The 26830-nt window shown below is 44.3% G+C and overlaps 1 protein-coding gene across 2 annotated transcripts in view; it reads left to right on the top strand.

Annotated features, from left to right (window-relative positions):
• Positions 1–26830, top strand: part of Hacd2 (3-hydroxyacyl-CoA dehydratase 2) — an 87668-nt gene that overhangs the window by 15407 nt on the left and 45431 nt on the right. For both annotated transcript variants that reach the window (XM_060370315.1, XM_021634652.2), the window contains exon 3: positions 5128–5146. In XM_060370315.1, coding sequence (XP_060226298.1) covers positions 5128–5146 — 19 coding nt within the window. The remainder of the gene's footprint in view (positions 1–5127; positions 5147–26830) is intronic.

The following is a 26830-nucleotide window of genomic DNA, read 5'->3' on the forward strand; positions in this document are numbered from 1 at the left end:
TCCATACACATTAAATAATGACATAATTTTTAAAAATGAAACTGGAAAGATTTGTTAGTAACTCACAAAATTTTCTCAGTTCAAACCTTAGAAGCTTGTTCAAAAAGGCATTTCTAAATAGCCATTGTACAAGATGGTATTTGACACTGAGGTTAAAATTTAAAGCTAAAATAAGTATATTTTTTGGTAGGTAGATGCTATGCCGTTCAAGTCCAGTGAGAAAGACCGAAGACTTCTAGATTTGATTCAAATTTAAATGAAATAAATGTATTCTCATTGCAGAAGGGCAGCAACCTTAGAGCCAACCAGCATACTGTGCTGAAGGGCCTAGAGGAAGGTTTTCTAAAGATGGACATCAGAGGTAGACCTGACAATTACCTACAGAACCCATAGGTAGGCAAGAAAATTGTTTTACTCCCCTCAGTTGTTTTTCTTTCCCATTGTATAGTAATAAAAAGACCATTTATTCCAGCCCCACATTGATAAGTCAGTTTACAAAAGCAGAAAGCAGGAACCCCATTATTCTGTTCCTAATCTCATATGCTGGCCACTAGGATCTCACAGGCATTCCAGGGCAAAAGTCAAGGGCCCTTAAGGGAGGCTGGCACCATATTAAGTTTCTTTAGCCATCACAGGGTGTAAATTATTGTGTAAGCCTGAGCACTCTGGGGAAGTGTCACTAATTGAGATAGAGCAGGTGGTAACCCAGTGTCATCAGTTTAGGGCTGCCTGACGCGTCCCCACAGTATAAAGGGAGAAAGGGAAGAATGTATGGTTTGTTTGTTTTTTTTAAGGCAGTTTGAATATGGCAAGTTCTCTATTGTTTTTCCTGTCAGTGTGCTTATTATGGTCCAGTAATTTTATTCTATGGATCCCAGAGCACTGGCACCTCCTAGGAGTAGGGAAGTTTTAGGGTGTTTTCATTGTCACCATGACTAGGGACATCACTCATTTGATGTCTCATAAGTAAGAGTCCAGCTCAGTGAAGATTTGTTCTGCCCCTTTCCCCACATCTCCCAGGGCTAGCCTCTTATTCTAATACTGAAAACCTTCACAAGACGTTAGATAAAAGGCTTAGAAGATTGCTGTAGGCTTTGTTGCCACACGCCCAAAGCCAGTCAGCAGCTTGCAGCATCACTCACTTAGCTCCCCGCTGTGTAAGTTACCAGTGAGGGGCCACAGGTTCTCAGGTCAGAAAATCACAAGACTGAAATCAAGGTGCCGGGCATCAAGATGTCAGGGAGGCCGGCTGGTTTCTTAGCAGGCAGGATCCATTGTCTTGTAACAGATGTCCTGGGGTTCTTATTTTCTAGCTGGCTGTTGGCTGTAGGTCACTGTTACTCAGGGACTATTCTGCAGTCCTCACACACAGCCCCTCCAGCCTCCGTGCTTGCCATGCTGAATCCATGTTCTCTAATATCTCTGGTTTCCCTTGCTGCCACCTTCCAGAGAGGACGGCTGTTTTTCCAGCCTTTTCTTCACAGCTCTGAAACTCAAACCCAAGGTCACATACATGCCAAAAAGCTCTTAATGTATGCTGAGGGTTGGGTTGTGTCCACCCACACCAACTCTGTACCTTAAAATCAGCTCTTACCCAGCTGTGGTGATCCATGCCTGTAGTCAGAGCAACTAGGGAGATGAGGCAGGAGGATGGCCAGCAAGTTTGAGACCATGCAAGTTATATAGTGAGTTTCTGGCTAGCCTGGGCTACAAAGTGAGGTGTTACCTATAAATAAACAAACAAATAAATAGACATTTTAATGACGTTTGCAAAATCTCTGTTTGCAGAAATCTCTGTCGTACAATACCTAGATCAGTGTTTGGATGGGCAGATAGCTGCAACATTGGGAGCTTGCCTTTAGAATGCTGTGTGCTAACGCTTTTAATTCGAAGGATAAGCTGATATGAAATAACGATAGCCTCAAGTGCTATGGCACTCCTAGCCTACATACTTGGCTGAGTAGGTTTCATAGCGCCAATGTTGTTAAAAGTGATGAGACTGCCCAGAACTACAGAGCAAGGGACCGGAGGTCACCACTCAGACTTAGGTATTAAATTAGTGGGGTAGCTCTCCTGGGTAGAGCACACCTTTAAGTCCAGCATGCAGGAGGATCTCTGTGAGTTCAAGGCCAGCCTGGTTTACATAGCAAGTTCCAGGCTCGCCAAGGCTATATGCGAAACAAACAAACAAAAAAGTTAGGAACACCTTCTTTAATGTAGATTAATACTCTACAGTTACCTGTGTGATGAGAAATTTCAGTTGTGAAATAGTATTATTTTGAGACAGCGCTGGTTTTTAATTTATTGTTGTTGTTATTATTTGTGTGGTTGTCTGTGTGTATACAAGCACATGTGGGAGCCGGAAGCCAGAGGGTACCTTGGGTATCCACCTTTTCTTTTGTTTGACTCAGGCTCTTTTGCTGGTCTGGAACTCGCCATGTAGATGAGGCTTTATCCTCATCTACATTTGTTTGTTTGTCTGTTCTTATGTGGTTCTGGGGACTGAATTCAGGTCTCTTGTAAACACTTTACTGACTGATGTATCCTTCCAGCACTGGTTTTTAACTTTGTCTGAAAGTGTCCCCAATCTGGTGCATAACTACTGTGTTGCTTCTTGCAGTGCTGTGGGTCAGTTTTGTCGTGGTCGTACTGGTTTCTTCACTCAGAATCTATTTTTAAGTCCTTTCACTATTTAAAGAATATGGTGCCCAAGGAACTTTGTTATGTTTTCCTCCCTCCTTCTCTCTATCCCTCCCTCCCTCCCTTCCTTCCTTCCTTTCTATTTTTTTTTTTTTTTTTAAGACAGGCTTTGTTTGTGTAGCCCTGGCTGTCCTGGGAACTCCCTCTGTATACCAGGCTAGCCTTGAACTCACAGAGATTTGCCTGCCTCTGCCTCCTGCATTTAAAGCCTGTGTCACCACCACTGCCTGGCTTTACTTTGTTATGTTTCTGTTCTTACTTACCTTTATGATTTTTGTTTGTTTGTTTGTTTCTAGTGTTAGCCTGGACCATTCTGTTTGTATTTGCAGAGCAGTCTCTGAAACTTGTATTATTTATTATTACATGGGTGTGGGCACAGGAGTCATAGTGCACGTGGTGGAAGTCAGAGAGCACTGTGGAGTCAGCCCTCTCCACCTACCTCTTTGTGGATTCCACACAAACTGTGCTGCCTGGCTTGTACAGCAGGGCCTTAACCTGCAGAACATCTCACTGGCCCCTGAAATTTTTATTTTTAAATCCAAACTTACTTACTTATGAGTTAGTATTGTATCTGGTTGTTATATCATTAGTCCAAAAGCATTTACATACTGAAATATATAGTTCTAATTAAATTATTTTTGTTTTGGCCTTTGTGTACCATTTAGGATAGTTTTTAAAACTTTTGTGTAAGTAGGTCACATCAGCTGTGCGTGTCATCAGGAAGGTGAAGGGAGCGTTATAAAGTATGTGAGATGGAAGAGGAGAGGCTCAGCCTGCTAGGATGAAACCTAGAAAACAGGGTAGCCCTGAGTTACTGTCTTTTTTTTTTTTTTTTCTGCAGTGTCCCGTCCTTACTGAGCAGCCAGGATGTCTTGTCACACATACGAAGAGCATGTGTGCTCCTGTCTTCTCAAAGGATGTCCTTCATTTCATCTCTCATTTCAGTCTAGATCTATCCTCTAGTTTTTTCCAGGCTGTACAGCAGGAGATATTCACACATTTGAGATTTTCAGGGGTGTCTTTTGAAGGGATAATGTGACTTGCTGGATGGAAATTTTCTCTTTCCTTCTCAGGTAGCAGCAAAATTGTACAGCTCAGCTTTTTAATTCAAGCTCTGTTCCTATACCCTGTTCCCACCTCCCTGAAATGGGGTGGGGGAATTTAGTGAAATAACAGTCTCAGCACAGAGCTAATCATGGACATTTTTGCTAGAGTCTGTCTGTCTTGTGAAGTTTTTAAGCTCGAGTCTGTCTTGTGAAGTTTTTTTAGGTAGAGTCTGTCTTGGGAAGTGCCTGTCTCGGGGTCTCATGACTTGCTTGCAGTGCAATAGTGACAGAAAACTAGAGAAGGCAGAAAATCAAAGCCTAGGCCCTTACCCCGGCCATTGCTGACCACTGTGGGCAAGCTGTGCCACTTTCTGTGTCTTAGAGTTCCCACCCACTCCCTAACTGCCCTGTCTACCTGTCAGGGTGACTGTCAGGCTCAATAATAAGTAACCGCTAGAGATGTTCTGTAGAAGTGAGAGCAGGGTCTTCAACAGGTGTTATCCGTACCGTCCAGAAGACTCTGTTCATGAACTCAGTACATAGGTGGCTTCAAATCATCATCACCACTGTTAAAGTAGTGGGGATTTAGAAGGACACAGCTGGCCAATTGGGAGGCCATTGAGATAGGACAGAAATGGCACTCTCACTCCAGGTGCTGGAAGAGAAAACAAGACTGCTCTGAGATGTATCAGCAGGAATTGGAAGCCAGTTGAGACTTAGGGGTAAGGGTAAGTTAGCCCTGCAGACCGGGAGCCCCATGGCCCCAGGCATATCATGGGGAGGAAGGAAGTGATGTGTTTCCCATGGAGGTAGCCATTTTGAGGTGCTGATGTAGTACATGGAGATGTCCAGGGTGATTTGGAAAGTGGACCTGGAGCTGGGGAACATGTTTAGAAGTTAGACCAGAGAGGAGCTCTACAGCATGACCATTGAGCAAAGCAAGGCAGTGACTGGGGATGGAGCTTTGAAGAATAAATATCTGCATTGAAGGGTCTGCTGGGCAAGAATAGCCAACAAAGGCGCTACTGAGGCGACATTGTATAGCCTGTGACAGTTGTGTTCTGCAGATTATGGGACACAGGAGGTGCCCTGCGTTGGCTGTGCTTGTGAGCTGATTATAAAAGAGGCCATTGACATCTAACAAACCACCATGTGACGATTACATCCTTAGGATCTCTCCCAGAGAAATACAAGCTAAAATGAACAAACTAACCTAGTAACAGGTTTTCTTTTGTTAAATAGCCTGTAGCAAGGTTAAAAGTGGAATGTTTGTGTTTCAGGTTCAGTGTTGCTGGCCGGCACTGCTCTATTCTTAACTGTGTGAAGTAAGGCTGTAATACTGGCCCTGACTAATTTTCCTTTTCCTTTTTTTTCTCTTTAGATTTTACATTGTGCTATAGGTAAGTAGAATTCCCCCTCCCCACCTTCTGAACACATTGAATTGTGCCTTTTATAGTCATGGATGGACTTGATTTGATCCTTAAAACTCAGACCGTTTAATCATGTATAAAATTGCTTGTTAAAGTGGTTTTGTTTCCTGAAATAGTAAGTACTGTTACGATGTCATCACTAGGCACCATTATGTGTTGCAGCTTTTGATGTCAGTTTAGGAGATGCCTCCCTTTCTCAGCACAAGAGGAATAAACAGGAATGCTCCCCCATGTTGCTGAGCGTGGCTCAGGTTCTGGGGCTGCACTGTGGTGGAGAATTTCCTTGTGAGCCTTCGATGGATGTTCTCTGTGTGTGTTGTAAAGCAAAGGGTTTTACCACCTAGGTACTTAAAAGCAGGTAGTGTATATGGTTGGCTTCTTTCTTTTTGTTGGAGTGTCATCACCTTTTGCCCTGGGACTCTGAGGCATAGGTTCCGGTATGGGGTGGATAGACACCTGTAATTAGACAAAGGTCAGTTTTGGAAAGTGGACAGGCAGTTAAAACAAGCTCACAGGGCTCTAGGTTTGTCTGTCAAAGGGACAATATGCAGATGATAGTCATTGAGATGTACTGAAAGTCTGAAAACTTGAGGACTATGACTCCGAGCAGGTATCACCCGGTCAGTTTAACTCACAGCTAAGGTGGGTTCTTACTGTATTCAGGGTAGTAGGCATGGCCCTGGGTGTCAAAGATGAGCAGTCTTCGAGTTGAGAAGGCCATGCAAGGTGGAGGCACGGCTGACTGTCCACATGGGTCTGGCAAAGACGTTAAGGAAGGCGAGGTGTCTTCACTCCAGAGTCTGCTGTTGCCACTTCTCTCTGGGGTCTGTGGGCTGAGTGAAGAGATCCCTCAAGTGATGTTTATTTGGGAGACTCATTGCATTCATCAGAGTCATAGAGGACTTTTTGATCTCCTAAAAGGCTTTAGAAGACTGCCTTAGAAACTTTGAAAGATAAGTTTGAGAGAGCCTGGGGGCTATCTGTTGTACAGTCTCCTTCCTCAGCTTACAAAGCTATTGATAATTAGTTATTATTGTTATTGTTAATAATGATTACCTATTAATAGTAAATGCTGTGCCTCATTTATAGCCAAATCTGGCTTAAGAGCCAACTTAGCTGGTTTTATCTTATATAGTCTTACACATCTTTTTAGTCTTTTATCTACAATTTTGAGTAATAACGTTTTACCCCTTCTTAAATGATTACATTTTAAGCACAAAAGCTGATGGTTTGCCCAGTGATAGAATACTTACACATGCATAAGACCCTAAATTTAATGTTGTAGCATCACAAAAATTAATAAAATCAATTAATTTTAAGCCTAAAGTACATAAAGTACATTTGGCCAAAGAGCTCTGGATCAGGTCAGGCCTTCCCCACAAGGTCAAGCTCTGCTTGCTAGTCTCTTTACCTTCGGTTGTCTCTGTATAGCATTCTCATGCATATTTTCTAGATTTTTTTCATCTTGGGAGCTGCCCTTACAGAGTTGGGATGGCCCCCTGCCTTTGGTGACTTACCTTTGAACCTGTAAGCTAACATGGAAGGAGTATGCATTTGGTGGAAGGCTACCCTATGAGGCTCCATCTTTTCTGGGCTCTTACGATGCCCGCTCTCTCAGTGCCAAGCAGTGGTGGCAAATGCAGCTCCCAGTCAGCCACATGACCGCCCAGGGGGACAGCCGGTACTGCGCAGTGCGCTGTGTTAAGATGTGAGGCAGTAGGTGGCAGGTGTGTGTTAAAACTAGTGACATAATTCCAACTCTGATAGACTCAATGGCCATCATCCGTCAAGACTCATCTCCCCAGAAGCTGACTGACTTAGGAATGCTCGTTTCTCCTAGTTCTGGAGGTTTGGAATTCAAAGTCAAGTGCTAGCCAATTCCGTGTCTGGTAAACAACCCCAACCCTCCACCCCAACCCCACTGCCGTTCCTCAGGCAGTGTATGCTTTCCAGTATGACGTGACGATAGGGGCAGATAGGCTCCCCAGGCCTCTGTTATGGCTGGTCTTTGGCTAGTTGGTTTTGTTTTGTTTGACAGCAGGTCTCATGTAGCCCAGGATGGGTGCAAATTCCCCATGTTGCCAAAGCTGGCCTTGAACTCTTGATCCTCCTGACTTTATCTCCCAAGACCTGTGATTATAGGTGTGAGTGACCACACTGAGAAAGTCAGGCTTTCAAGGACAGTAGTCACATTCCTCAGAGTCTTCATGACCTAATCCCTTCTTAAAGGCCCCACGACTTACACTATTGTGTTGAGGATTATAGTTCAGCATATTAAATTGGGGGTGGGGTACAGGCATTCACATTATATTAAGTGTGCATAGTATTATATGTATAGTTATTTTTTCATTAATGTTTAACTGTTTTAATATCCCAAATCACTTATTTTAAAATACGTTCTTTTACCTCTGTGAAATTTCTATTCCTGGGAGTAATCACCAGTGGCTGTGTTTGTTCATTCATACAAAGTAAACAAACAAGCCTGGTGGGGCTGGGCTCCAGCTGCCGTGAGACAGTGGGAGTGGAGAGTGAGCAGCCACGCACACGGCTCAGCAGAGCCATGTCAGCTGAGTCCTCCATTCCGTGACACAACGTGCCCAGAGGGATGACTGGTGTCTGTGTCACTCTCTTGTTTATACCACTTTCCCTGCCAGACCGTGAGCTCCTCGGGGGCAGATTCTGTTTGACTCATCCGTGTTCCCAGGGCCTCTGGCGGCGCCTGATAGATGGGCGATGCTTGCAAAGCCCTTCTTTTTCCTCCAGGACCTTGTTCTGGGTGAGTCTTCCCTGCATCATCATTATTTGCTTCATCTTCACAGTTCACAGAATGATCAGTTCTTTATCTTACAATTCCCAGCACTTGAGAGGCAGAGATAAGAGGATCTCTGCGAGTTCCAGGCCAGCCAGGATTACATAACGAGACCCTGTTTAAAAAGAAAAACAAAACAAAGTTAGACCCAGCAGTTGCATCTGCAATTTCCTCCTCCTCTTTCTCCTGGATAATCCCTCCCTGTCCCTTCAAGTAGATGTATACCGATTCTTTCCACTTCATCACCGCTGTGTATGCCTCAAGGGCCTCTTGGGCCTCAAGGTATTACTGTGTCTCCTCCCTGCATCTCCCCGTAGAAGAACCAAGATTACAGACTCTCCTTACATTCCTTTGCTGGTGCTGTGACAGAATACACTGACAAAAGCAACCTAAGGAAAACTGTTGGCTCACGGTTAAACAGCAGATAATCCCCTCCTAGGCATGCCCAGAGGTCCCTCTCTGGGTCCTGTCAAGGTGACAACACTCACCATCATAAGTTGCGCTCTCCTGCACTCAACTTCTTCATGAGTTCTTGAAAGTAAATCTATAAACACAACCTCCTGAGTCTGTTTAGTGTTGCTTCTCTTCTATGCGTATGTTCTTAGAGCTGACCACTTGGGATTGGTAACCATTTAAGGGGCTCGCCTCTGGGGAGGACTCATTTTCTGTAGCTCTTCGTGTAGCATGAGGCCCCCATCGATTTCCCCTGTCCGTGTTTAGGTCTTGTTTGAACAGCCATATCATTGAGATTCCATGGATCTACCTTCCCTGTCACATCTAGAAGATACAATCTTGCAGCAGACTTTCTGGTCCTCTGCCTTTCAGTCTCTGCCACCTCATCCTCAATGTTTCCTGGGCCTTAGGACAGGGGTTGAGTTATCAGTTTGGGGCTGAGCACCCCACAGTCAGTTCTTCTCTGCCTTTTGAATAGTCGTAGATTTTGTAATGGTTTCCGTCTGCTGAAAAAAGATCCTTTGATAGGGTGGTGAGGACTCCACATACCTGTAGGGAAAAAGTGAGCTCCAGTCTTGACCCACTGAGCTGTGCTCTAGTGCACTATTTCTTTTCCTCCATGGGCGCCACTGTCTCCTTGTCCCTCAGTCAGTGTTCTCAGGTTCTGTCCTGGCTCATCCAGCTTCTGACGGAACACGTCCTCTGTGGGCAGTGTCAGCCCTTCTAATGGTGTAAGATGCTCAGAACACCCTCTTGCCTTGATTCCCAGCCGCACCTGTCCCCACGCTGCAGGCTTGCTCACTGGCCTCTTAGATCTCCTCTCCTAGATGCACACACAGACCTGCTCCTCAGCAAGGGGAGCCATCAGCTGCAGCCTCTCAGGCACCCATGCTAGACCTAGAGTTCATCACTGGCACCTTCTCCCACACTCTACCCCCAGGCCATCACTCAAGTTTGCCAATTTCATGCCCTAAGTTTTTTCAGGTTGTCTTGTCTTTTGTTCCTGTGCAAGATTTCAGTGTGTGCATCGGACTCCCATGTAGATTTCCCTGAGGCTGGAGCTGTACAGTGTTTTAATAGCAGCCGTGCCGTTTAATGACTCGCTGTGCTCCGCTACTGCATTAGTTATGCCTTATTCTACTCGCCATAACAGTTGACCCAGGCATAGACTCTGCAGATTTCTCTGTGCTCACCACAAGTAAATATGTAAATATGGGAGGTAATAGATGTTAATCTTCCATAATGTCTGTCCAAGCATGTGATAGGTTGTGATACACATTGTGTGTGCGTGCGTGTGTGTGTGTGTGTGTGTTAAGAAGGGGGAAACCAAACAGCTTTGTCTTTGTGCTCGTTTAAATAAAAAGGATCCCATAGGCCCCTAGGGAGTAGCACTGTTAGGAGGTGTGGCTTGTTGAAGTAGATGTGACCCTGTTGGGGAAGGAATGTCACTGGGGTGGGCCTGAGGTTTCAGAAGGCCCAGTGTTGCTCTGTCTTTCTGCTGCCCAAGGATTCTGGATGTAGAACTGCTTCTGCAGCACCATGTCTGTCTTCATGCCACCATGCTTCCCGCCATGACGACAATGGACTAACATCTGGACTAAGCCAGCCCAATTAGATGCTTTCCTTTATAAGGGTTCCCATGATCGTGGTGTCTCTTCACAGCGATAGAAACCCTAACTAAGACAGTCTTGTATAAAAGCTCGCATAGCTAAGCTTTGCACCACTTCTGTGCTACCCCTGTTCTTTCTTCACGCTGTTCCCAAATGCTTTAAAGGATGGCTTTGAACATGAAGCTTCCTGCAACCTTTACTGCTTTTCATTAGAGTCTTCACCCTGCCTTTCACTCCACACTAGGGCAGCCCTGGCTTCCCGCCTCAGCGTCTGTGCCCAGGCTGTGCCCTCTCCTGGGATGAGCAGATCACATGGCCAGCTGGCTGACTTGGCTCTCCTTCCTTCACTACGGCGCTTACTACCCTGACTGGGTGAGGCACTGTTGGTCACCCTGTAAGACCCAATGCTGCATCGTGTCATTGAACCCTATTTATACAGTGCTTGATTTGTCACTGTGTTCATGTCCTCACTATTTGGAAACAAAACCAAAAACTGTTGCTTACTGGTGTCTGTGTTCTAGCACACAGCAGTACACACTAATGTGACCTCATGAACGGTGATTATGGGCTTACCAAATCCTGGTAGATTTCCAAAAATGTATTCCAAAATAGTTTCAGTTACTTTAAATAATTAATGATAACAATAAAAATAGGCTATTTTTAGCATTCAGCCTTTCATATTTTCACTCACAAAACTATAGTTTATATTCGAAATAACAGTTTATTTTCTTGCCATTCTGGGAGTTTACGATAAACACTTAGTCTTTCTTTTAGAAACTTGCAGCCTTAAAGTGTTTTCATTTGCTTCTAAATTAGTGAGAAATCTGGTCCTCAAACAGACTCAGACCTGTGTGGCTTCCAGAAATAATAGAGATCTTATACACCTTCATTTTTGTCTCAGTAAAAAGGGGCAATGAGCCTAAGAAGGTTGTGAGAGTCAAACAGGACAGGACCTGAGAACGTGGAGCACAGTGTCTGGAAAATGCTAGGCTCCAAGTTGTGCAGTAAAGTGATAGCTATTATTATCAGTGAGAACAATATATCACGGAGTTGTTTCTGTTCTGAATCTGGTATAATGGTCATTAGTTAGATTTATGCAAATGTTAGGGCAGTGGCTCAGTGGGTGAGAACATTTGGTGCAAAAGTATGAGGATCTGAGTTCAAATCCCCTGCACCCATGTAAAAAGCCAGGCATGACTGTGTATTTTTATAAAACAGTAAAATCCTAATCATTCTAATTTACCAATGAAGACCCAGGAGCCAGATATTGGGGTGAAAACCTACTAGCTCAGAGATGCAGAGAAAGCGCTCACCTGACCCTCCTCCTCAGTCGACATCCTAGAAAGTAAAAGCCTTTCTCCTCAGCTCATGTCCCAGAAGCCCCTTCTCCATGCTGTCTTCAATACCCATCTTTCAATGCCCCTTCTTTCTGTTTAGTACTTGTCAGCTGGTTTTGCCTCTGGACCTAGGGTTGGCTTTGTTAGCTCTTGGATTAAAGGTGTGTGCTAGGGCCGAGCCAGTCTGCAACTAGAAACAAGTTCACTGTTTACAGTCTTGGGATTTACAAGGGGATCAAATATCCTGCAACCACTGTGAATGCCTATAACCCCAGCATTAGGAGGCAGAGACGAGTAGATCCTGGAAGCGCTGTGCCCTCCAGACTAACTGAAATAGTGAGCTTCAGGTCCTGTGAGAAAAACCCTGTCTGAAACAGATAAGACAGAAGGCAATAGAGGAAAACATCTGACATCTTACCATGGTCTCCATATGTGCACATAAGCATGCATTTGCGCACACACACATGCCAACAAAAATATTTTAAGGGCCAGCAAGATGGCTCAGTGAATAAAAACACTTGCCAGGCAAAGCTGAAGTCTTGAGTTCAATCCCTGGGACCCAGGGCAGAATCAATTCCTATAAGTTGTTCTCTGACTGTCACACATGTGTAACGGTATGCATACCCCAGCACTCATACCTACATCAGCCCCCCCCACCCACCCATTGCTGTGATGAAAGCCCAGGATCAAAAACCACTTACAGAACAAGAGTTTATTTTGGCTTCTGGTTTCAGAGGGAGAGGCCATGGTGGTGAGGAACGCATAGCAGCAGGCTCAGGAAGTTGTCTGCTCCCATTTTATCCACATACAGGAAGCAAAGACAGAGCAGGAAGTGGAACAGGACTATTAACCCTGAAAGCCTCGTGACTCCATTTATCCAGCAAACAGTATCTCCTAAAAGTTCTATGTTTCCCTAAACAGCTAGAATCAAGTTGTAATTTGCCCACAAGCAGTTCTGAGTCGCTTAGTCTTAGCCTCAGTTGGAGTTGCATCCCCCACTCCTATTAATTTGTTTATTGACAGAGTCTGGCTCTGTCACCCTGGCTGACCCAGAACTCCCTCTATAGACCAGGCTGGTCTGGAATTGAGATCTTTCCCCACCTTTGTCTCCTGGATGCTGAGATTAAGAACACGGATGTGCCACCACTCCCTGGCTGGACTCCATTTTGTCTGTGGCTATGACAGTACAGTGTGGCAAAAATGACCTCAGAAATAGAAGCTAAGATCCAAATGAGGAGCTGCCTCTGAAAGGGGGTCTCACTTGCTCTGTAAGTGAGTTCCTCAGCATTTTCAGAGTCGTTTGTGTTCTCAAATTCCAGGAGCTCAGTCTTTGGCCTAAGGCTTCAGTGCCTTGTGATACTCAGTGTTTTCTTTACGAGAACTCAGCTTTTGAAAGGGACCTACCCTGAGATAGATTTTTCACAAGACAGCGGAGTTCTCATTTCTTCTTCACAGTACAGTCTGTTTCAAAAGCAGGGTTCTCTTCATGCTGTCTCTAAGAGGGGAGTGTGGGGATGTGAGGTCTGGAGTGCTTCTCTTCCTGGTAGGTCTCCCCACTTCAGTAGATAGAAGGTACAGCTACAGGGACCTCAATGAAGACTCTTCAGGGTGAGACTCAACGTCAGATGTTTGTTAAACTCTCCCGGTAGAATTTACACTGTCAGAGTATATAACTCAGGGGTTTCTCTTGACTGGCAGATGGAAAACAGGCTGAGCCTAGTTGTAATTCAGAGATTGTGTGTCTGTAAGGAATATGAGCTCTTCAGTTCTCTCCACAGCTGGGGCAAAGGATAGTACATACGAGGCTATAGGTTCTCTCAAACTGATGGTTCATTTTAATAAAACTTGGGAGCTGTAGAGCTGGGCAGTGGTGGCACTCGCCTCTGATCCCAGCACTCAGGAGGCAAAGGCAGGAAGATCTCTGTGAGTTCAAGGTCAGCATGGTCTACAGAGTGAATTGCAGGACAGCCAAAGCTATACAGAAAAACCCTATATAGAAAAACAAAAAACAAACAAGCAGGCAAAAATCTTGGCAGTCAGGGATATGGCTTACTAGGGAAGTGTTTGGCCAGTGTGGATGAGGACCAGAGTCAGTGTTTAGAAAGGCTTGTAGAAGTGGGTAGAAGCCAATAGTTGGGAGCAGGTCTTAGGGATTATTGCCCACCCCCAGGTCTGGCCCAGTCTCTCTACTTCCCGGTTGTTACCATATAATAAGCAGTTGCCTGGGCGGGAGAGAGAGCTCAGTGGTTAATAGCACAGACTGCCTTTGCAGAGGACCTGGGATCAGTTTCCAGTCCCCACACAGTATCTCATAACCTGTAACTCTAGTTCCAGAGGGATCTGATCCCCTTTTCTGGCCTCCACAGGTACTACACACACCTGGTACACAGATATAAATGCAGGCAAAATACCTATACACATAGAATAAAAGATAAATCTTTAAAAAAAAAAAAAAAAGCAACAAATTCCCAGGAGCTGTCATGCCTTCTTGCTGCTCTAGGGCCACCTACTGCCTTGTCTCCCACCATGATAGCCCATATATGCTTGGACAATGAGCCAAACTAAAGCCATAAGTTGCTTCTTGGCTAGTTTATGTGCTCACAGCAGTGGGAAAAGTAGCTAGTACCCCTGAAATTCTGCTTTCAGCTTGTACCCAGCCATCAGGGTGTAGCTGGGCACACAAACAGCACTGCTTTCTTTGAACCCAAAACTGCTTTATTTGGTTCTGCTTAATGTGGGCGACATTTTAAAACTGAACTTTACCAAAATAGTAAGGAAGGAAGAAAAAGGGAATACTTATCTAAAATATAAACGTCAGATCACCAAAGAGCAAGTTGCTAGTCCCTGGGAGCTGACAGTCTCTCTCTCTCTCTCTCTCTCTCTCTCTCTCTCTCTCTCTCTCTCTCTCTCTCTCTTTCTCTCTCACACATACACCCCTTGCTTTAAGCCGACCTTTGTCCCAATGCCATGTTTTCACCCTTATTACAGATGTGACTAAAGACCATTTCTCTCTCATGCTCAGGCGGAGCTTTCTGTCTAGAGTGTAGTAAGAGGTGGAGTTAGGTCAGAAGAGCAGCCAGAACCTTGCTCAGCAGGCCAGCTGTGCCCATCCTCAGGCCCTGAGGCTCAGCTGTGGAGAGCCATGTGGGTGGGAGGCTGCCGAAGCCAGCCTTCCAGTCCTTTCTGGTGCTACCTTCATCTTTTTCTCAAATGCAGTGGTTTCCCAGCAAACTGAAACCTTTGCCAGCTCAATTGCTTCCTTCAGGCTACACCATGTAGCCTCCTTGTTCTAGTTCATTCTGTTGCTTCCTGTATATATTTTTCTTCCGTGCCCCACAACAGAGAAAAAGAGAGGGTATCTGTGTGTTCTCCTGATGTACAAGATTTCCACTCTTGTTCTCTGAATAAACTGCTTCACACCTCGAGTTTTGCACGTACAGCTACTTGGCCAGGAACACCCAGCTCTGTTCCTTGTTCCCTGCTTGTCACATGCTGAGATGAGGGAAAGGGGAGAAGTGGGGTGTGCTCTTTAGGACCCCAAGGCACCTGCCTGGGGCTGTGTAGGCTGCCTGGCACCTCACAAGCATTTGGTAGATGGACCCCAAGGCCTGTGCAAAACAGTACCTGGGTGTCTGTGACCGCTTGCAGTTCAGAGGGGAGCACTGTGAAAAGAGCCCAGACGCTTCCCTCTGCTGCCCTTGAAGGAGAAGCCAGAGCTTGGTGATTAGAAACATCATTAGAGTTGTTAAAAATGTCCTCAGAAACTATTTGCTCCTTCTAGTCTACAGGAAGCCAGTGTGGGTAAGCTGTTGAACTATTGCTGGGTGCCCGAGTAACTAGTCAGGCATCTACCCCGCTGGGCAGAGTCCTCATGTCTGAGAAACTAGGATGCTGACTAGATACCTTAATACCAGGTTCTCTGAGTTCCGTGAAACTAAAAGATGCTGTATTCTAAATGGGGCTAGTGATCTGAGCAGTGATGTAAATAGAGGGTATGCTAGACATTTCAGTATCCCCACGTGATTGTTAGGAAGCTCATTTCAAGCATGGTAGTGTTGCTACCATTTTTAGTACATTTTGAAAGGCATTTCAGAAAGCAGATCTGGAGTAAAATAAACACATTTTTCTTTTCTTTTTTTTTTTCTGTGTGCATATGGTTAGTCTCAGTTAATCAACTTGAGATGGTCAGGAATCACCTAGGAGGTGGGCATCTGGGCATGCTTTTAGGAGCTTGTTCATTGAAATAGAAAGACCCACCAACTGTCTGTTGTACCGTCCTCTGGCTGGGATCCTGGACTGTGTAAGAAGAGGGGAAAAAAGTGAGCTGCGTACAGCATTCATTGATTTCTTCATCTTAATTGCAGACAGTGTTAGCAGTTGTTTTTCTCCTTAGCTTCCATGCTCTGATGGGCTGTACCTTGAACTGAGACAAAATCAACCTGTAATGGAAGTTTTGGTTTCTTTAAAAACTCAGTTATGTAAATATTTTTTTGTTTTAATCCCAAGTGTGGAGATTTTAGTCTGGGCTTTAGTTTGTCTACAGCTGATAACTGCCTCCTGCAGGGCATGGTCTTTGCCAGCTGGAAAGGGGCGTGGTCTGGGACTCTGAGGGATATAAATGAGATCCCAGAAAAGAGACAAAGTGGCAGTTTGGAGAGACCAGAAACAAATGGTTTGGCGGCTTGGAGAGACACAGGAGAGAGGCTTCCTGGTGCGGTGGCTTGGAGGAGTTAGAGAGGAGACTGCTGGCTGCGTTGGCTGTTGATGGAGATTGGGATAGCCCCCCAAAGAGCCCATCGACTGTAAACAGCTAGGAGAAGTAAAGGGATCTGCGCCTCCTCTTCCCACTAACCTTCTCTCTCTTATCTAGGGTTAAAGGCTTGGTAGAAGGGAGGTGGAGGCCTAAATACCACAAATAAAATAGATTAAAAAAAAAAAGTGCAACACAAACCTTCCCTTAAGTTGCCTTTGTTTTTATTTTGTAACAACAGAAAAGTAACTAAGAGTGTATACATGCGTCCACACATGGGCAGGTGCACATGCATGTGTATGGAGAACAGAGGTTGGCATCGGGCCTCCTCCTCACTCTATCTTTGTTAGTGTCTTGTAGCAACAGGAAAGTAACTAAGATAGTGTGCACACATGTGCACATACATACATGCATGTAAAGGACAGAGGTTGGCATCAGGCTTCTTCCTCTTTCCACCTTACTGTTTCAGGCAGGGTCTCTCACTGCATCTGGAGCTCACCGGCTCAGCCAGACTGGCTGTTTAACAAGCCCTAGGCATCCACCTGTCTTCCCCTACCTCAGCACTGTGGTTCTAGGCATCACCAAATCCAGCCTTCATGTGGGTGCTGAGGATGTAGTTTACATCCTTGTGCCTGCGTGACAAGCAACGTCAGCTGAAGTGTTTTCTCTGATATGTCCCCACAGTCATCACTAGATGGCACCCTTGTATCAATAAGAAGATGCCTCTTACTGGTCTTCTGGAGGCCTTTTCTAATAAAAATGTATAGTGTGAACAACTAGCCAAAGCTGAGGTGTGAACAAGTGAACCGGAGAAGGGAATATGGATGGATGCTTTTTTATTGTTGCCTCTTGAGTTACTCATTAATAATGGGCATAATGAAAAACTGGAACTTTTTGCAATATCTGAGAAACCTTTATACCGTATTTCTTAACTATATCTTTAAGTTGAACATGAGCTTGTTTGTCTTTGAAAACAAATGTTCTACTTCAGAAATTCCCTGTGAGACAGTTTGTGGTGGTCTGAAGTCAAGAAAACATTGCATTTGTATTCTTAGCCTCAAAAGCCAGATCAGACCAGTGACAGTGGCAACACTGTCTAGTGACCAGAATGAGACGTGGAACATCTGTTGAACTTCACAGTGAATTTTCACGGTGAAAATTATTTGGCAGGAGGGTTTAGACGTCTTGCCACCAAGGCCCTTGCCACCAAGCCTGACCTGTGTCAAGTTCCTGGAAGTCACAGATTTCTACAAGTTGCCCCCTGACTGCTGCACACATGTGCTGTGGCATGATCCCCTCATGGACCCAAAAGAAATTATTATTTAACGTTTTGTAATTATTTGTTATGTAATTCTGTGACAGTTGACTAGATACATCATGAAATAAAGAGCGCACACACACCTGCATCTCTCTTTTTGTTAATAAAGACAGTCTTGCCATATTGCTACCCTGACCTGATCTGGCTTGTGATGTTTATTATATTCTAGATGCTTTGGCTGTGAGCCTTTAGCCTTTAGCCGCTGAGCCATCTCTTCAGCCTAGTTTGTTATATTCTTTACTCAATATGTTAAACCATTTTCCAACTCAGTTTTTCCGGCCCAAATAATTTTGAAGAAATATATACTTCTTCATTTATACTATCTAGATATAAAATCCAGTGTATATCCTCTTTTTAAAAAGCTATTCTGTATCACTGCTTATCTTCTTTGTCTATTTGGCCTGTTAAAGTGTCCTAAGATTATCAATGTGCATCTCGATTCCCTAAGATCTTATATGGCTTTTATTTTAGCAAAAACGGTTATTGTTGGCCATGTATGGCTGCTCTTGCTGGTAGTCTTAGCATTCAGGTGACCAAGGTAAGATTACTGTCAACTTTTGGTTTGGTACGGTTTTTGGTTACTCGAAACAGGATTTCTTTGTGTAGCCCTGGTTGTCCTGGAACTCAGTCTGTAGATCAGGCTAGCCTTGAACTCACAGCAATCCATTTGCCTCTGCCTCCTGTGTGCTGGGAGTAAAGGCGTGTGCCACCACCACCCAGTGATTTCCATGAGTTTGAGGCCAACCAGGATATGTCTAGCTGTTTTCGCCCTTTTGTTCTACTTTGTCTGATATTAGGATCATGAACTGCACTTTATTTTGTTTCCATTTGCCCAATATCTTTTGTTTATTCTTTTATTTGTGCCCTTTGAGTCACTTTTATATTGATACAGGGTTGAGTCTTTTCTAAGTTTTGATAAATTGAGCCCATTTATAGTTACTTACATAACAAATACCTTTTTAATTTTTCTTGCTCTGTCAGTTTTTAAAATATCTTTTGTTTATTCTTTGGCAATTTCATACATGTATATCATGTATTGTGATTATATCCACTCCCAACTCCACTAGGATACCCTCCCATGTGGCCCCCTCCCACTTATGTCATTTCCTGGTGTTTGTAACTCAGTGAGTTTTGCACTGACATATTTACTGATCTTGTCGGCTTGTTGGTCTTGTGCAGGTAATGATAATGCAGTGAGTTTATGAGTGCAAGAGCCATGCCATGTCCTAAGAGAGCATTTCACGGAACTGCTTCCTGTCTCCTAGCTCTTCCATTCTTTCCACCCCTTCTTCCTTGACATTTTCTGAAGCTTGTCAGAAGCCCATGTTAGATCCTGAGTTTTCTCAGCACTTGGACCAGTTATGTGGGCACCAGCTGCTGCCCCCTGCAGAAGCAGCTGACCAAAGCTGAGAGCAGCACCAGTCTATGGATATAAACAACGTACTCAGAGGACAGCCTGCCAGCATGAGTCACAGAGCAAAAGCATTAGGCTCCCTCCTAGAACCCATGCTGTTTCCACCTGTGAGCTTTCCACCATCTTTCCGCTGGGCATGAATTCTGCCCTGTAGAACAGGCCTCAGACTCAGAAAGTAGTCAGTTACTCTGATGACCATAATAAACCTTCATGCCCTTTTGCACCAGTGGACACTTATCCTGTTGATTTTGTAGCATTTGGCTTTAACTGCTGGCTGATATAATTGGTGACTTTATTCCCACAGCCGCCTACGCAGCTTTTTTCTGCTCTTGGAAAGCTAGCCAGTGATGGGGAAGTTTTCAGGTCAGGTCGTTTGATTTCTCGTGTGTCCTGCAGGCCACGTGTCTTAAGTCTTCAGCAGTTTGGTCTCACCATCTTCTGGTGAGCAACTAAAAGCAATGGCAGTAGCCAGTGTTCCTGTGGGGGGTCTCCGTCAGCTTATGTTATAATTTCTGCATCTCTTCGGTTATGTGTCTCTGTTTACTGGCCTGCTGTGTTGTTACTCAGTTAGGAATTTAGATTTTCTCCTTTGCTTGCATTTCCTTGTGATGATCTTTGAATTTGTGCCCTGCTAATGTCCCCAGTCTTCCATTTTTCTTAGCTTCTCTTTCACTGTCTAGCTTGTCAGCTTTTAAAGTTGTCTTCTGACCCCACCTGCTGCTCACACAGCAGCCATTCTGCTTCCCTGTTTCCCTTCACCTTCTCCCATTTTTGGAATGTGCATTATTTTACTTCCTGAGACCATGAACACATTTATGTCTGATTCTGCCCTGAGTGTTAGTCTTTAGCCTGTAGGCTCACTCTTAGTCCTATTTTTTTTAATTTATTTTTTATTAGTTACAATTTATTCACTTTGTATCCCTCCTGTAGCTCCCTCCTCCACTCCCAGCCCCACCCTCCCTCCCCCTTTTCTACCTATGCCCCTCCCCAGTCCACTGAGAGGGGAGGTCTTCCTCTCCTTTCTTCAGATCCTAGTCTATCAGGTCTCATCAGAAGTGGCTGCATTGCCATCCTCTGTGTCCTGGTAAGGCTGCTCCCCCCTCAGGGAGAGGTGATTAAAGAGCAGGCTAATCAGTTCATGTCAGAGACAGTCCCTGTTCCCATTACTATGGAACCTACTTGGACACTATACTGCCATGGGCTACATCTGTGCAGAGGTTCTAGGTTATCTCCATGAATGGTCCTTAGTTGGAATATCAGTCTCAGAAAAGACCCCTGTGCCCAGATTTTTTGGTTCTGTTGCTCTCCTTGTAGAGCTCCTGTCCTCTCCAGATCTTACTATTTCCCACTTCTTTCATAAGGTTTCCTGCACTCTGCCCAAAGGTTGGCCATAAGTCTCAGCATCTGCTTTGATATCTTGCAGAGTAAAGCCTTTCAGAGGCTCCTGTCCTGTTCCCTGTTTTCTCCTTCTTTTGATGTCCATCCTCTTTGCCTTTCTAAATGGGGATTGAGCATTTTAGCCAGAGTCCTGCTTCTTGATTAACTTGTACAACCACTCTGGAAATCAATCTGGCACTTTCTCAGACAATTAGGAATGGCGCTTCCTCAAGATCCAGCTATAGCACTCCTAGGTATATATCCAAAAGATGCTGAAGTATACAACAAGGACATTTGTTCAACCATGTTCGTAGCAGCTTTATTTGTAATAGCCAGAAGCTGGGAACAACCCAGATGCCCTTCAACTGAGGAATGGAAAAAGAAATTGTGGTACATCTACACAATGGAAAATTACTCAGCAATTAAAACCAAGGAAATCATGAAATTTGCGGGTAAATGGTGGGAACTGGAAAAGATCATCCTGAGTGAGGTATCCCAGAAGCAGAAAGACACACACGGTATATACTCACTCACAAGTGGGTATTAGAATATAATATAGGATAAATATACTAAAATCTGTACACCTAAAGTCAATCTTGATCCTTTGGTCCAGCTTGCCCATCAGCTTATGCATGGTTGAAATTTCTTTGTAGTGCCAGAAGTTTTGAAGGATGGAGTGTGTCTCCTGTGTCCCAGCTGATGAAATTGTTTATTCCTGTTTTCTGGATGCTGGCAGAAGAGAAGACTCTCGGGCCAGAGACAAAGAACTTTATTCCTTATGACGAAAGTGGTAGCCGAAGACCCATGTTCGTTGGCAGTGGGTCTTTGTGCATCACACGTGAATGTCTGCACGCGATGATATATGGAAGAATGGAGAGCGTAGGATATCTTCTGCGCTTCGTGCGTGGAAGCTCTTTAGGGGAGTGCTCCCGCATCTGCCAAAGTTGCCTCCTGAAAACAAACCCTAGGACATCACCCGGGTGAGAATGAAATTGTCTCAAAGAAATAAAACAATGAGTTTGGCTCTTCAGTAAGACTGTTAGGATGTTTAGGGTCATTGACTGTTCATCATTCCCAGAAAGCTTTTCAGAAAGGGCTTGTACGCAGTTTCCCCTGAGTTTAGACTTTGCAATAGGCATTTTTTTTTTTCCTGGCCTTTTATAGATCAAATACTTTACTCTGGCTTCCCTTGAATTTCTTAAAAATGATATGTATGAATGTATGTCTAAACATGTGAATGCAGTTATCCATAGAGACCAGAAAAGGACATTGGATCCCTGAAATTAGAGTTAGAGAGAGTTGTGAGCCACCAGACATGGGTGCTGGGAACTGAACTCAGGTCCTCTGCAAGAGCACTTTGCATTCAACTCCTCAGCCATTTCTCCAGCCCTATCTCTTTTAAATCCTAAAACATTGTGGTGTGTGTGTGTGTGTGTGTGTGTGTGTGTGTGTGTGTTGGGGGATGTGCTATCAGGTTGTATAAGATTGTTTTCTAGGATATGGTTCAGAGTTGACAATACTAGCAGGTTTTTGTTTGTTCTGAGACAGGATCTCATGGCTGCCTTTGAACTCCCTAAGTAGCCTAGGATGACCTTTAATTTCTGGTCTTTCTGCCTCTATTTCCAGAGTGCTAATATTACAAAGTGCTAATATTACACAGAACCTGTTAAAGTGGCACTAAGGATTAAGCCCAGAGCTTTAAGCATGCTGGGGAAGCACTGAGCTACATCCCAGCCCCTAGTACTCAGTAGATTCTAGCAATGTGTATATAGATCTGTGCCCTCTTTTTCTAGAAAATGTTACTGCATCATAGTTTAAATTTTTTTAGTTTTGTTTTGTAGGTTTTTTTTCTTTTTAGTCACTTCAAATACATGTGTGTTGGCTCAACTTCAGCTGCCTGCTCTTTCTGTTCTCCCTTTCATCCTTTTGATTTGATTTGTTTCAATCTCCTGGATGTTTTATTTCCACTCCTGAGTGTCCCTTGTTAAACGTTCATTTGAACCTGTCCTGCTTTGGGCACGTTGAAACTTAGACTTCATTTCCACATACCATGTTAGCTTTTCCTGACTTTTCAAGTCCCATCAGTTTTTATTGCACTTCTAGTTGTTTGTTTTGTTTTTTTGTTTTTTTTTTTTCTTTCCATTTTTAATCTCAGCTTTTGAAATTCTGATTTAACAGTTTTTACATCCCAAAGGGTACTCTATTCTGTTTGGAATACTGTTAGTCTCCTCCGTGGCTGTTTGGGCATCCTGTTTGATGGATTTGTGAATGGGGTTGGAGGGGTGGGTGAGCAGAGTCTCACTTCAGGTTGGCAGGGACGGGTGTTAAATCCTCAGTAGATGTCTCTGTGCACAGGCTCCAGCACTTACTGCCTCCTCTCCCGTACCAGCCGCTAGAGGGCACCTCTTACCTTTTTATCCACCACTTGTCAGGAGTAGGGTCCTTTTCAAACTTCAGATTGCTCCTCCTGCATGCTGAAACCATCCCTGTGCTTGGTTCTGCGGTTAAGTGGTGTTTTCTACAAAGGGCATATTGTCTCCTTCAGAGGTGATTCTTCTTCTCTTCCCTTCTTTGAGCCATTCTTACAAATTTTCTTTCTTCAAAGATTTGCAATAGAAGCTTGAGGTGGTTGTGCTGAAGTTGAAGTCTTTTGTTTTCCACCTTAAGAATATTCGGAGCCAGCGGGCATGGTGGTGCACACCTTTAATTCCAACACTCGAGAGGCAGAAGCAGGCGGATCTCTAAATTCGAGGCCAGCCTGATCTACAGAGTGAGTCCAGGATAGCAGGGCTTCATAAGGAAACCCAACAGCAAAAAGAATGATACTAACAGATAAAAACAGATACTAACCCCTATCTGTTAGTTGTGCTAACGGTGTGAGTTTTGTCTGGTTTCGGCTTTGTTTGTTATTGCTAATCTTTGTGCATTTAGAATGTTTATGGCATTCAGTTATATAAATGTGGTTTGGATTGGTTGGTTTTTTAGCCAGTGCTCTCTTTGTTGAATATGTAGGTGGGTTTTTGTTGTTTTGTTGTTGTTGTTGTTTTGTGGTGCTGGGGATCGCAACCAGGGTCTTGTATGTTGTAGCTTATAACTATACTGGTAGTTGTAACTATGTACAGCTGTCATCTAGACCCAAGTCAAAAGTAATGGCATTTTGAGGCTTTTACTAGTTCATTCCCATTTGCCCTTCAGCAAACCCATAAGTATCTAGAGTTTGTTCTGGTGACTGGAGCTGTGTTGAGTCAGTTGAAGGTGCAGTCACTCCTGAGTCCAGGGGACAGATGTGGAGCAGGATGTGGCAGGCCTTTCACTCAAGGAATGCAGTGGCAGCAGGAGGAGCCGCAGAGCAGTCTCCTCATCCACGCTACTGTTTGCAGACCTCAATTGCTACTGGATCCTCCCAGGCACAGCACTGTGAACTCACCTAAGGTGTGGCCATTCTTGTAGCCCTTTCAGTCTCTCCCAGCTCTCATCCTTAGCATCAGCCACCTGCTCCTATGCTGAGATCTTTCTCCCCGTGTTTCTCAAATGCTGGTGCTCCCTGGGCTTTGTTGTCCTCTTAGGCAGTGTCCCAGTGTGACCTCACCCTTCCTTCTCTGTGCATCAGTGGCTGCCATTTAATCACTTCTGGGTCACACCTTGGTTCTGCCCTTGGACACCGGCCCTTGCTCATGCTGCAGACACCACAGACTCAGCTTGCACAGAACCTCCTTCATCATTTTATACCTGTTCTTTCTCCTGTTCTCTGAAATGGCCTAGTCAGAAAGGCTAGGCCAGCCTTTACCTTTTCCACCGTCTGCCTCTTTTCTTCAGAGAGCTTTGTTTCTTGTTCGGTCCATATGTGTATCCTTTTTTAAAAAATCCTTTTTGGGACTTGAGAACGAGGGCTCAAGAAGTAAAAGCCCTTGCTACACAAGTCTAATGAACCTGCACTTGATGTTCAGAGCCCACATACAAGTAGGAAAGACAGCCCCACTGACACAGCCTCCTTGTGCATCATGGCACATGTGAGACTACACACGTGTGCACGTACACAGTAATAACAACTTTTAAGAATCTTGTTTGATCTCATGTCTGCTTTAAAAAAAAATCTCTACAGTCTTTCTTTCTTGTCTTTCTCTTTCCCTGTCTATTTTTTCTAGTCTTGCTCCTTGTTTTATTTCTCTGTTTATGCTTCCTTCCTCATGTGTCTGGTCTATATTCTTTGCCCTCAGACTTTTACCTGTCTTACTTCCCAGGCACATATTGGTTAGAGAGCCTGAGTTCAGATGGGCAGCGAAGTTCAAAAGCCTGACTCAGGGAGGATAAGAATGTCAGGGATAGAGATGCTTTATTGTAGAAACAATGCACTGTCCTCTTTTCTTCTGGACCTGAGAGACAGATCAGCCTGTCTATGGAGTTCCCAGGTGACAGCTCTGAGACACTTTGAAAACCACAGAGAGCACCCCCTTACCCCCCAGGAAGCCTAAAAGCTGATAGAAGACTTGTGAATGAGTAGGCATGGGGGCTTCAAAGGAATGTCAGTGAGCCGCAAGTTAGTCTTCGTGTTTTTCAGGGCAGCTCTTCACAGCCTTCTGGAAGGTGGTTTGCCTTTAGTTCTTCTACAGTTGTAGGTTTGAGAAACATGACTAATATTCCAAGAGGCAGTTGGGTTGAATAATGTGTTTTGAATTCCTAAGTTGTTCTATTAATGACAGCTGCTCAGAAAGGAGCCAAGGGTCTATAAATAATGGCAGATTAACACCTTGAATAGACTGTCGGAATCAAGCAGACAGCTTATTCTTATAGATCTTTGGAGGTAGATGACATTGCTTCCTTATTGACTTAGATGAAAAAAGAAAAAGGGGTATGTGAAATTTTAGGGCAAAAATAATCATTCAGTTTTTTATATATCCCTGGTGTTTTATTTTGCTTTGCTTTGTTTTGTTTTGTTACACATTGAATCCAGGGCCTTCATGCATGCTGACTTCATGTTCTACCGTTGAGCGATAGCCTACAGCCCTTGTTTAATTTTTGATAGAGCAGAATTTCAAAAATTAATTAGTTCAGCTCATTATGCCTTTGAAGGGGCATAAGGGATTTGTTGTTCCTTCTGAATTGATCAGAATGGTTATTGCTTCCAGGGAATGAGCAGACACATGAAGTCATTAATTACACAATTGACAACTTATCTAAATGACTTGAGATTGCAAATAGGATTCTGATGAAAGAGTCTGTAGTCCTTTTATTTAGCAGTAGTTTTCTATTGATGCGTTAACCCCTGAAAACCATCACTTCAAACAGCACGTATTTGTGATGTTGGGGCTCAGGACTTGAGAAGCAGCTTGGCTGGGTAGTGTCCTGGTAGCTCAGTGTCCTGGCATTTCAGTCAGTGTTTTTGGTCCTGGACTGGGACTGAAGGGTGGCCGACAGCAAGAGGTCTTTCTTTTACTGTTTAGCCTCTCTAGACAGGACTCCTGGGTTATCTCTCAAGACGTGATAGCTGTCTTCCTCCAGAGTGAGGGACCTACAGTGGCCTCTGTGATGTAGGCCATCAAATCACGTCCTGTTGGCTCTGCCTTTTTCTTTTTCTTTGATAAAAGCATGTTACTAAGGGCACACCACAATCAAGAGGAGAATTAAGCTCTGCATCTGAAGGAGAGGAGGATCAAAGACTGTGGGCATATTTTAGTATCGCTTTAGGCTTGCTTTGTCTTTCGGGTCCCTCCCCCCCACCCTTGCAGAATTGGGTTTGAGCACAGAGTGCCTTTAGTAAATGGTGGCTCCTGGTGGTGGAGTGGGGGCAGTGGTATGGCCAGGCTGGTTCTCGTTCTCTCTGTGTGCTCTCAGCCACGCTTCTGCTGCACTTCTTACCTAATACAGTCTTTCTGTGTGCTATCTTGAAAGGTCTTTTAGGAATAGGTCGTAGAAGCTAAGTGAAGTGATGACTTGCTACAGAGTCCACCAGTAATGGGCAGGACGTGAGAGCTGATAGGTGTGTGGAGGGCATGTGCTGAGTGTCGCTCTTAGACAAGTGGTCTTTGCTCACTGCTCTGAAGGTTCACTCACATACTCAGAACATGTACATTTATTAAACTCCTTTTGAGTTCAAGGCTTACTTTTAACTCAGGCTTATTTCCCATCCTCTTACATTTTTGTTGTTGTGAGATATGTGTGTGACTGGCTTAGGTAGTAAGGTGTGCTTCTGGGTAGAAGCATTAGGAGTGCATAAGGAGGCACACTCCTAACACTTCCAAAGGAAAAAGGATGTTAAAGGGCGGACATCTTCCAGCTGCTCGGTTCTCTCACTCAGTGCTGTGTTTCTATCTTCTGGATCTTGGCCTAGCATTGAGTTGCCACATTCTTGGCTCCAGAGAGATGTTTTTAAGTGCAACTCATGGATACTACAAGTCAGGATTGTAAAAGGAAGTGGGTTCATGGTTTTTTTGGGGGGGGAGGGTAATAAAATATTTGTGATCTTTTAAAGATATGAACTCTTTTATAGATACCCTGAAAATTGCTCGTCTAGAAAAACAAGTCCAGCAGCTTTCCGCCATAGTGCTGGTGCTTTATGCGCTGAGAGCACCGCTGAAGTAGCCCTTGG

The sequence above is a fragment of the Meriones unguiculatus genome, chromosome 17 (genome assembly GCF_030254825.1).
Source record: "Meriones unguiculatus strain TT.TT164.6M chromosome 17, Bangor_MerUng_6.1, whole genome shotgun sequence".
In the NCBI taxonomy this organism is placed as follows: Eukaryota; Metazoa; Chordata; class Mammalia; order Rodentia; family Muridae; genus Meriones; species Meriones unguiculatus.